The sequence below is a fragment of the Acinonyx jubatus genome, chromosome A1 (genome assembly GCF_027475565.1).
Source record: "Acinonyx jubatus isolate Ajub_Pintada_27869175 chromosome A1, VMU_Ajub_asm_v1.0, whole genome shotgun sequence".
Taxonomy (NCBI): Eukaryota; Metazoa; Chordata; class Mammalia; order Carnivora; family Felidae; genus Acinonyx; species Acinonyx jubatus.
In genome coordinates, this window is record NC_069380.1 from 12,108,163 (window position 1) to 12,120,469 (window position 12,307).

The 12,307-nt window shown below is 39.9% G+C and overlaps 1 protein-coding gene and 1 long non-coding RNA gene across 11 annotated transcripts in view; one reads left to right on the forward strand and one right to left on the reverse strand.

Annotated features, from left to right (window-relative positions):
- The window catches only part of STARD13 (StAR related lipid transfer domain containing 13), a 537,950-nt gene that overhangs the window by 52,925 nt on the left and 472,718 nt on the right, over window positions 1-12,307 (reverse strand). For all 10 annotated transcript variants that reach the window (XM_015070990.3, XM_053214230.1, XM_053214222.1 and 7 more), the window contains 2 exons: window positions 12,119-12,190; window positions 8,509-8,590 (listed from right to left, as the gene is read on the reverse strand). In XM_015070990.3, the coding sequence (XP_014926476.2) occupies window positions 8,509-8,590; window positions 12,119-12,190 (154 nt within the window). The remainder of the gene's footprint in view (window positions 1-8,508; window positions 8,591-12,118; window positions 12,191-12,307) is intronic.
- Window positions 2,752-3,977, forward strand: LOC128313897 (uncharacterized). The gene is made up of 2 exons (XR_008294976.1): window positions 2,752-3,018; window positions 3,121-3,977. It is a non-coding gene; the product is annotated as an uncharacterized LOC128313897 (long non-coding RNA).

Sequence of the window (12,307 nt, forward strand, 5' to 3'; positions counted from 1 at the left end):
CAGTTAGGCGTCCGATTCCTGGTTTCGGCTCGCATCATGATCTCACAGTTTGTGAGTTCGAGCACCACCATGGGCTCTGTGCTGACAGTGCGGGGTCTGCTTGGGATTCTCTCTGTCCCTCTCTCTCCGCCCTCCCCTACTTGTGTTATCTCTCTCTCTCTCAAAATAAATACATAAATAAAATATTTTTAAAAACTAAATCAACACTGGGGCGCCTGGGTGGCTCGGTCGGTTAAGCGTCCGACTTCGGCTCAGGTCATGATCTCGCGGTCCGTGAGTTCAAGCCCCGCGTCGGGCTCTGGGCTGACAGCTCGGAGCCTGGAGCCTGTTTCGGATTCTGTGTCTCCCTCTCTCTCTGACCCTCCCCCGTTCATGCTCTGTCTCTCTTTGTCTCAAAAATAAATAAACATTAAAAAAAATTTTAAGTAAAAAAAAATAAAAACATTGTTAATGTTTTTAATAATGCAATACAAAATATCTAATATATGTGATTAAAAAATAGCAACTCTGCCCTCAATCTGCCGTCCTGTTTTATGGTTTCTTGTGTGTTCTTCTTGGAAGTTCATATACCTAAAAATCATTTTGAGTAGCCGGATGGAGAAATTTACATAAGAGGCCATTTAAAAATACAAGGATCAATGTTTTTTATGTATCTATATTCCATCTACATCTATATCTGAAGTCCCCTATCTCTGACTCTGGCGTGTCTGTACCCCAGGCCTGCCCTTATACTATGATGGCTGTGTGCGGGAAGGGGGTGGGGATAAAGATATCTTTCCTGCACACTAATTTACTTTAAAAAAAAGCTAAAAGTTCAAAATAGGCACAACAAAATGTCATGTGTTCTTGTCTGGGTAATCCTGACTGGTCTTTTAGGGTCATTTTTCCAGGAAGCCCTCTCTGAAATCCCTTTCCCTGCATCTGTACTTACAGCGATCATACCATGTGTCCAAGTAAATCGCCATTTACTCGCTTCTCAACCTTGGCACAACTGGCCTCTGGAGCCAGATGATTCCTGCTTATGGGGGCTGCCCCGTGCACTCTAGGAGTTTCGGCAGCATCCCCGACCTCCACCCACTAGATGCCAATAGCATCACCCAGTTGTGGGGGGCAAAAATACGTCCCTGGATGTTGAGAGGGGGACAAGATGCTCCTCCCCTTCCAGGCTGAGACCACTGCATTCGCCCGAGACCTGAGGGCGAGGATTCTGTCCTACTGGTCTCTGTAGCCCAGAGAGGCCCTGAAGACACAGCGATGGAACAGAGCCGAAGGAACAAATGAGAAGGGGCTGGCTACTCTCCTGACAGGAAATCACATCTCATCTCTTCACGGAAGGACAGTGTGCTTTCAACTCTTATTATTACTTTTTTAATTTTTAAAAATTAATTAATTAATTTATTTATTTATTATTTTTTAAATGTAGTTCCATGAAGAATAAAGTAGAGATGCCACCATAATTTCTATCCTTGGGATTTATGAGTCAAACTCAGGATATCATAAGCAACACAGGCATGTTTGGAAAAATTACCTTCAAAGGAAGATATGGAAAGTATTCCAAGTTGTATTTCACAGGAAGACCTCAGCTCTCCTTAAAAACTCCAGAAGCAGCCTGCCTGGCTTTGAATCCTAGCACTGCCATTCACTAGCTGAGTGGGCCAATTATTTTATACCTCTGTGCCTCAGTTTCCTTGCCTATAAAATGGGAATCATGTTGCTGAGAGCCTACTTTATAGAACTGTTATGGAATTAAATAACTACATATTTGTAAAGTGCTTAGAGTAGTGCCTGGTACATAGTGAACACTTTGTAAGCGTTTTTTAAAAAATAAAATCACCACTCACTGGGATTTGTATTTTTCTATAGCTCAGAATTTTAAAGTGGGAAGTGACCATGATTATCCTGTATCCTTCCCTCAATGATTTGTCCAAGGTGTCAGTCCAACTCATTGTCACATATTATTATATGACATAACATAATACATAATACTGTACATTTTCTGTGATAAATATTCTAAAAGGGAAAATATTTAAAATATATCTCAATATTCATAAAGACTACCATTATTTAATATTATTATGTTATGTAACATATTCAAAGATGTGCATTTGTGTGTAGAGGTAAATCATAAACCTCATTTTTGTCAGCACTCTCCCTCACCGGCTGCCTGCTGCACACAAAAACCAGGGTCATTAATTATCCTTTTAAATACAAAGGGCAGTGACAGATGCACTCTATCATCTGAATCAATTCCATATCTCCACGAAATGGTACCGAACAAGGTAATGCCCTGTTTTATACATGATACAATTAGCTAGTATTTATTAACATAAGATACGCGGATGGTGTACTGGCCTAATACTAAATTAGAAGCTCAGAGATCACTTGAGCATCAAGGCCCTATGTTATCAGTCTGAGCGAATATCGTAAACCAAAATGCTAATAGAACATATTATCCTTAAAAAATCTCATTTAGGGACTTCAATTTGCTGCAATTTGCTTTAAAGGTGACAAACTTTTCAAGCTATTATTGACACCTTGTCTATTCCTACATTCTGATATGGTTAACAGTTTCATCGAGTTCATCTAAGGTACTTAGATTTGCAAATATCTTTTCGTTGCTCGCAGGGGAAAATATTTTTCAATTAGGAATTCAGTCAAAGAACATCAAAACAAAATTATAACTGTGGTTGCTAAAATGAGAAGCTGCACTACTCTAATTTGCAGTAACAAATATTTACAGAGCGCCTACTATGTGCTGGGACTGTGGGACGCAGAAGCAATGGTAAGGCATGGTTGCCATCCTGGAAGTTCACACTGCCAGCAGACACAGCAAACCTGTATAGCGTGCGAGACCGAAACCTGGGAGGTCCACATCTATGTGTTCTGGGCCATGCACGGGTCCTCCTTGCCATCAATACCCTCAGAACGACACGTTTTCCCAACCGATCAAAAAGTGAACACTGTTCAACAACTCACTAAGTGTCATTAGGACCCAGGATTAACTGTCTGTCTACACAGGTGAGACACGTCCAGAAAACCAACGGTGAGTAAAAATTCTTGTCGTGGGTAACATTTGCAGGAGACTTTCAGCCCTCCTGTCTTCATTTGTTTACCTGGCAGAAACCTGGCAGAAACCTCTGGCTGCGGTTTCCTTTGTGATCCTGCATTAGCTCTGAGCTTCAAATATGCATGACAAACGCAAAGCTTAAAAATAAAATAGGAGACCAACTTTCACGCTGTGTCTATAGTGCACCAGTGAGAAAACGAATAAAATCCCGACCCCTTACTGCTCTCCAGGCATCAATCATTACATTCCATGTGAGTGGGCGAGTGTCTAATTAACCACTCATCGATCTCAAAGTTTTATAAGTGCTGCCGCTCCCCTCAGGCTGGAGTTCTTCCTTCTGCCTGCGTTCGGCTATTTGCTACCTTGGCAATCGGTGCCCTGGTGGAACTTGTAATGAAGGGAACAAACTCCACACGGGTCCCCTTTAGCCAAGCCACCGCCGTCTGCCTCCTTACTGTGCCTGCTTCCTTTGATCCACCTTGCTGGGACCATTCCTTTGGCCTCCATTCCACCCACCACTCCTACGCCCCAAGAACCTCAGCTCACACACTTGCAGCCCAACGCTTTTCTTACTTCATAATATTTTTGGAGACATAGTTATCATAAGACTGATTCCAATTATAACAACCTCCTGCCACTCTCGCCATTTTTACACAAGCTGGGCCCCTGTGAAGAACACCGTGCTGTCTGGCATTGCTGCACTCGCACGTATCTATGCAGCAACACCTTTTGGGGTATGTCTGCGCAGGTCCTGCCGTGGGCTGCAGCGGAGAGGGCTCACGGGCTCTACAAGAGAAGGCTTCCTGATTTTTCTGGCTGACACTAATAGCACTATTCAGAACTGTCTATCTCTAAATGATTTCACATTCATTGTACTAGGTCATCTCTATAATGTGTCTGAAAGGCATTTTTTAAAATTTAATTAATTAATTAATTAATTAATTAATTTTTAAACGTTATTTATTTATTTTGAGAGAGAGACACAGAAAGCAAGCAGAGGAGGGGGCAGAGAGAGAGGGAGACAGAGAATGCCAAGCAGGCTCTGTGCTGTCAGTGCGGACAGAGCCCGACGTGGGGTCTGAACTCACAAACTGTGAGATCATAACCTGCACAGAAACCAAGAGTCAGATGCTTAACCAAGTGAGCCACACAGGTGCCCCATGAGAGGCATTTTTTTTTAAGAGTCGACTTTGATGGAAAAATCCAAAACTTAGTCAAGGCATCTCAGATCACAAGCAGCAGTGAATAGATAAGGATTTACCACCCAACTGTATGAGATGCAAAGATTGGCCCACTTAGCCATGTCAGCAGTAAACACAGCTGAACAATCAGAGATAGTCTTTGCCCCTGCAATCCTGTCTTGAAAATATGTACTATAATTTTTATTCTTGGTTTACAATGTAATCCTTTATTTATATTTCAAAATAAAATTTTAGATATCTATGATGAAGCTACTAGGAAGTAATGAGTGAGTTTAGAAGGACTATAGAATGCAAGGACAATATATAACAAAAATTTACATGATGTTAATTGAGCAATTGGAAATTGAAATTATAAAAAAAAGCTGTTCTATTTGCAATAGCACCACAAAACATGAAATTCTTTTTTTTTTAAATTTTTTAAATGTTTATTTTTGAGACAGAGAGAGACAGCATGAACGGGGGAGGGTGAGAGAGAGAGGGAGACACAGAATCGGAAGCAGGCTCCAGACTCTGAGCTGTCAGCACAGAGTCCGACATGGGGTCGAACTCACGGACCGTGAGATCATGACCTGAGCTGAAGTCAGGCGCTTAACCAACTGAGCCACCCAGGTGCCCCACAAAACATGAAATTCTTAAGTACTTTTGAGGATGTGTAGTATCCATATGTTGAAAATCACAAGTCAGGGTTGAAAAAAAATCAAAGGAGACCTAAATAAATAAATACATTGTATTTATAAATCAGAAGATTCAGTACTGTTAAGATGTCAATTCTCCCCAAACTGATCTATAGAGTCAACATAATCCAAATCAATATTCCAGAGGGTTTTTAAAATAGATACCAACAAGATGTTTTTAAAATTTATATGAAAAGGCAGAGGAACTAGAATAACCAAAACAATCCTGGCAAAGAAGAACCAAGTTGGAGGACGTATATTATTGGATTCCAAGATATACATAAAGCTAAGTAATCCTGTGTCATATTGATGAAGGATTAGACATACAGATAAATGGAACAGAACAGTCTAGAAATATATTTACACATACATGGCCAATTGATTAACATTACAGGTGCAAAGGCGATTTAATGTGGAAAGTATAATTTTCTAATATGGTGTCGAACCAATGGGACATTGATGTGCAAAAAAAAATCTTGATCCATACTTTGTACCTAATAAAAAATTAACTTTAAATGGACCATTGAATTCGATGAAAACATAACACTAGAATCTCCAGAAGAAAACAAAGGAGAAAATAGTTGCGACCTTACATTAGGGAAAGATTTCTTAGATATGACTAAAATATGGAAAAAAATGATAAGCTGGATTTAAGCAAAATTTAAAAATTCTGTGAAAGACACTGTTAAAAGATCAAAAAGACAAGCTACAGACTGGTAGAAAATATTACAAAACCCATATCTGACAAAGGATTTATATCTAGAGCATATAAGGAATTCTTAGAAGTCAAAAATAAAAAAACAAACAACCAAATTTAAAATGGGCAAAAGACTTGAACAGACACTTTACCAAGGAAGATACAGGTATGGTAAACACATGAAAAGACATTCAACATCATTACTCATTAAGGAAATGCAAATTAAAATTCTAATGAGTTAATAACTGTAGACACCTACTAGAATGGCTACAAACAAAACAAACAATACATGCCATGGGGATGAAAGGCATAGCATAGGGACTATAATCAATGGTATTGTAATAGTGTTATATGGTGACAGTTAGTAGCTACACTTGTGATGAGCATGGTGTAATGTATGGACTTGTTGAATCACCATGCAGTACATCTGAAACTAATGCAACGTTGTGTGTCAACTATACCTCAATAACAAACAAAACAAAAAGTGACAGCACCAAGTGGTGGCAAAGATGTGGAGCTACTGGAATTCTGATACATTGTTGGTGAAAATACAAAGTGATATGATCACTTTTGAAAAGCCTGGTGATTTCTTAAGAAGTTAAGATACAGTTATCAAATGGACCCTGCAATCCCATTCCTAGGATTTTACTTAAAAGAAATGAACACTTACATTCACACAAAACCCTGAATATGAATGTTTATAGTTGCTTTATGACCACCAAAACTGATGACAACTCAAACATCCTCCAGCTGGTGAATGGACAATGTAGAATGCCATACGATGTAATACTACCCAGTAATGGTACTGATTGACACACCAACAACATGGATGAATCTTAAATGTAGTACACCAAGTAAAAGAAGCCAGGCTCAAAAGGCTACATATTGTTTGATTTCATTTATATGGTATTCTGGAAAAGGCAAAACAACAGGTACAAAAACAAGATCAGTGGTTGCCAGGGGTTTGGGGGTAGGGTTAGAGGCTGATGATAAAGGGGAACCAGGGAATTTTGGGGGGTGATGGAGCTGTTCTTTATCTTGGTTGTGGTGGCAGTTACATGTCTACAGGCATTCGTCAATTCTCAAAAACTGTTCACTCAAAATAGTGAATTTTAGTTTGTACGTATATATGACACTTTGACTTAAAGAAAGCATATGGGGAAAAATGATAATGCAATATAACATAATTAAGATACAAAAATTACTTATTTTTTTTAATGCCAGCTAGTAAAAGTCTCCTTGGTTAACACCGAGAGGGAAAACTCAGAAGGAAGTGCTATTGGAATAGTTCTGGTTTGAGTGAAATCTCCTGAGAAGGGAAACGCTCTTGCTTGGGGTGTACCTCAGACATCCTGAAGAGAAAACACTTCTTTTCCAATGCATGACCTTTAAAAAGTTGCAATCAAACCATCCATTCCTCTCATAAACGCTCACAAAGGGCATTTTGTGCCATTCATTTTGTGCCATTATTTGTTTTCTAGTCCAAATAGCCTGTTCCTCTAATTTGTGATTTCAAGAGTTCTTTGCTCTTTTACACACTTAAGCAAACCCACAGTACTATTTTCCTTAAACATTCAGAGATCAATTCTTAATGCAAATCTATTTTTTCTTCATATAGGAACCACAGAGCAGATACAAAAATATGTATGTCTGAAGACTCAGAAAGTCTAAGGTTATTTACGCACTGTCCTAACATACCTTGGTCTCTCTTATCTTTGTTTTTATCTTTAGCTATTTTTGACAGCAAGGGAGACAGAGAATGAGTGGGGCAGGGGGTGGGGGCAGAGAGACAGGGAGACACAGAATCTGAAGCAGGCTCCAGGCTCAGAGCCCGATGCGGGCCTCCAACTCCCAGACCGAAGTCGGATGCTTAACCGACTGAGCCACCCAGTTGCCCCGGTCTCTCTTAACTTGAAAAAAGTTTTGCTCATCATTGCTTTCTGATTAAACTACCATCCTTCTATGTCTATGCAGAATGTGCTAGAATGAACACTGGATTGAAAACTGTAAGTACCGCGTTTTAAGGTCAACTCAACTCCTAACTAGCTGTGTGGCCATGGAAAAATGACTCACCTCCTGTAACTACTATTTATCTCCATCCCTGACCTCTCTCCAGGGCCTTCGTTAAGAAATTTCAAATTCCTACAGACACATACTGTCTCTCATGCAGCATTTAATTGTTCGTGGATACTGGTTACATTGGCATCATTTCCTATCACTCAAATTACAATTGTTACTTATCTGTTCATGTATTCATGCTTTATTTCTTCAACTAGACTTCTCCAACCAGATTATAAATCCTTTGAGGAGAGGGAATTCCTCATTTACATCTTTATATTTATCTAGCATCTATCACATAGCAAAGACTAAATATTTCAGGTTGCTGATATAATCACTTGAGCTTATATCTTCTAGTTTGCTCATATAATCACTTGACTTTGCAAAAAATACAGCCAAGTTTGACATACTCATGGAGTTTTTCGGGACCTACTCTGTCCACTCATGCTGTGGCCTCCCCTGCTAACCAATCCATCCCTGACCCCAATCACCACAGTCTATGGAGTCATCTTAGTTTTTTCATGGCACTGAACAGTCTCTGAGTTAACATCTCCCTGTTATTCTCTTTTTCTCTCACTGACTCTCTTTTTCTTTTTCTCAAGGTATTTTCTGAAGCCTGTGACTAGGATTGAAGCTTCATGAAACCAGGAACCAATCATGCTCACTGTGGTAGAACCTGGACCCATGCCTGGCATATAGTAGGCACTCAATAAATACTTATGATGGAGTCATTGAACTTGCCCCTCACTACAGTGACACCTATTGGAGACTGCACAATTGAAACTAACAAAAATATTTCACCTAATTTACCTGTAAAGAGGTTCTACAAGGTCCTTTTCAAGAAACTCATGATCATTCTTGACAGCCACAATGTTGATGGGAAATTGGGAATCTGAAAAAAGAGAAAGAGAGAAACAAGGGAGATTATGAGTCTTGTTTTTATCTGAATGGGCACCAATATCTTTCGACCACCATGTTTCTGTACACATGACTGGTCCTGGCAGTTGCTTTCCCATCATTGGGTGTGTTGGTAATGTTTAAGATAGTAGGCAGTTTTAGTTTTATCAAATAAGTGCTTTGAAGGATATAAAAGAGGTCCTTGGATAGGAGTGAATATTAAGTGCCTGCATTTTTGTGGTTCATCATAATCACAGACATTAGCCTATCTATATGAAGAGTTTTTATACTCTCACACTTAACATCACTGACTTTTATCTTGATCAGTTCATGAAACACTTAATTTGGAAGATTTTTTTTTCTTTAGAAAACAAATTTCCAAAAATATCCGAAACTCAGTGGCCACAAATGTGTTCTTTTGTAGCAAAATCTTGAGCCACTTCAGAGTATCAGCAAAATACTCAAACAACTGATTCTATCCAAAGAGATAAATTCCAGCATCATGATTTTTCTCCCACAGACTGACTATTCATGCCAACTTTGGAGGTCAAGGGCCACGCTCAAGATGCAGTGTTATTGGTAGGTACCTTATTCACAGAGATGAAAATCTGGGGATCATTCTAATAGAGGCCATGGTCAGACCTAACAGACAATGTCAAATCATTACCACTATCCTGCCATTCTTTCTCTTTCTCATTTTATACTTTGCACTTCCTCCACCTTGCCAGTCATAATAAATCTAAAGGTATCTAAATCTTAATGTGAGTTGGAAATAGAAACAATCTCTTCTGGTGATAAAAGTAATGTGAGTGAATTCCAGATGGTGCTGGAATGAAGACTGTCTTGTTCTGCTCGAGAGGGAGTGTGTGTAGTAATGAGAAACACAGACACCACAGCCCAGTTGCCTTGGCTTTGAGTCCCGGCACTGCTAATCTCTAGATGTAGAACTGAGTACAACTTACCTAACCTCTTCTGGGCTTGTGTTTCCCCATATGTAAAAAGGGGATGATGATAATTATAATACTTAACCTATAGTGCTAAGAATATTAAATAAGTGGTTATAGGTAAAGTGCTCTCAGCAGGACCTGGCACACAGTATGTTCCATGTAAGTATTTGCTCTTTCTTATTATATTTATTCAATGCACATGGCTTAAATACAACTTGACAGGCACCTTTTACTTATGGCATATTCTTTTTCTCTAGAAAGGAAATTTCCAAAAATAACCAAAGCTCAATGGCCTCAAATGTTTTCTTTTGTAGCAAAATCGTGAGTCACTTTAGAGTATCAGCAAGATATTCAACTAACTGATTCTATCTAAAGAGAAGAAATTTAATTTACTTCTTAGCCATTTGTAGACACTTCCTATTTAAATTGCAAGGTATTCTGGGGCACCTGGGTGGCTCAGTAGGTTAAACATCCGACTTCAGCTCAGGTCATGATCTCATGGTTCGTGGGTTCGAGCCCCACATCGGGCTCTGTGCTGACAGCTCGGAGCCTGGAGCCTGCTTTGGATTCTGTGTCCCCCTCTTTCTCTGCCCCACCCCTGCTTGTGCTCTGTGTCTCTCTGTCTTTCAAAAATGAATAAACATTTAAAAAATAACAAAAATAAATAAATTGCAAGGTATTTTGAGTTTACAAAGAGAGTTCACATCATAGGAGAAAACACACTGCATTAAGACTTAAGAGACTACGATTTTAATTCTGATTCCTCTGCCTTTTAATGTTGAAAAAGTCATTTAACCTCTGGGCCTCTCTCTCATCATCAGTAAATTGGAGGGGGTGGGAGTAGCGTTCTTTAGACCAAAATTATCAAACCCTCCTTTATAAAAACTTGAGTCAGAGACTCTAGACTTCAAAGCACATTTTGAGATATGCTCTCCTTCATCCACTGAATTTAAGTTACAGAAGTAGACTAAGGGTTTTATGTGTGTGTGTGTGTGTGTGTCTGTATATATATATATATATATATATATATATATATATATATATGTATATATATGTATATATGTATATGTGTATATATATGTTATATGTATATGCATATGTATACACACACACACACACATACACACACACACACACACACACACACACACACACATACATATAAAACTGAGCTTCCAGGTGAGTGAATGAGAGTCACCAGTGACTATGGGTTAATTTTGTTGCTTCTTTCTATCCTGCATAGATTTTACACCATCAGGAAGAGAACTCAATGCTGTTTAATGTTCTAGATATCCTTTGTTTAGCCCTACAGATCCACTCTCCACTTTTTTATACCCTGCCTTGTGCGCCGAGGGTCACCAGTGAGGATGGCATTCGAGGGGACCCATTTTCCTTGGTTTCCTTTTGTGTTTGGCCAACAGGGAGCCCTGGCTGGAGATGGAGGGGAGCAGGAGTGCAAGGTCAGGGCATTTACCCTCCTGGTTATCACTCACCACCAGCTGTGTCCTTTGCTCTAGGGATCCTCTCTTGTCCTGGTTTCTGGCACGCGCTCCCTCTGCCCGTCCCTTTGGGCCTACAGCAGTGGCAGCTCTGTGGCTATGAACTCTGGGCACCTGTATGGTTCCTCCTGGTTTCTCATATCCTACCCACACTTTTGTAATAAACATTTTTAGAAATAAGTCCTCCTCAGACCATCTTGAGTGCTCCATCTGTTTACCATTAGGATCCTAATTCACTATTCTGGACAATCCAAGAAGTAGTTCGTAGCCTTGGTTATAGTTTCAGGGATGAGTAAGATACAGGTAATTAAGTTTATTAAGTGCCAAATAAAACATCAGTGGAAGAAGTATGATGCTGGCAATAAACATCTCACTTCAAATCCCCCCAAATAACTTCTTCTCCATATTGTGTCTTAATTTTTTTTTCATTTAAACAGAACGGAAGGAAGGTCTCAAGACAACTAGTTTTGTGATTTTCAGGAAAGTTATCAACAACTCATTTATTGCACTTTCAAGAAATCAGAGAGTAGTACAGAAAAAAAAAAAACAAGGAAGAAGAGTAAGGCAGAAGTGCAAGAGAGCTGTTACTAATCAAAGCACCACAAAGGAAATACGTAGAATAATACGACGACAGCACTGCATGGTGACAATGGTGACTACACGGAGTGCGGCGAGCACTGTGTGATGTACAGAACTGTCGAGTCACTGTGGTGTATACCCAACGCCAATGTAACGCCGTTTGTCAATTATACCTCAATCAGAATAGGAACAAAGAAAGCTGCTGAAGGTAGAATGCTGGAAGGAAAAGGCAGAGTCGGGGTTGACCGTGAAGAGAGAAGAAGCAGAAGGTAAAGAAGTGAGAAGCGGTGTAGAGCGGAATGTCAGGTAGGCCTGGGCAGCAGCACTCGTGTCTAAATTGGCATCGGTCTACACCCTGGGACTGCAAAGGCTGAGGGAAAGAGACAGCAAAGGAAACCGGCGGAGAAAAGCTTTGGAAGTACAAAACACACCGCAGGATATGCGAGGTTCAGTTTGAATTAATTCTCTTTACAAAGAGTGAAGGGAAGGCCAACCTACCTTCATACAACTGAGCGTATTGTGGGAACCCAGCAGCACGGAGCCAGTCGCATGCTTCCTTCGCCTCGATTTCTGAAAAATACAAGAAAGGGAAATGCGTTGAGTCCAGCAGCCACACGCTAGCACTCTACCTTCTCAATCAAGGAGAAACTGGTGAGCACTGTACTCGTTACAAAGCAAAATTGTTCT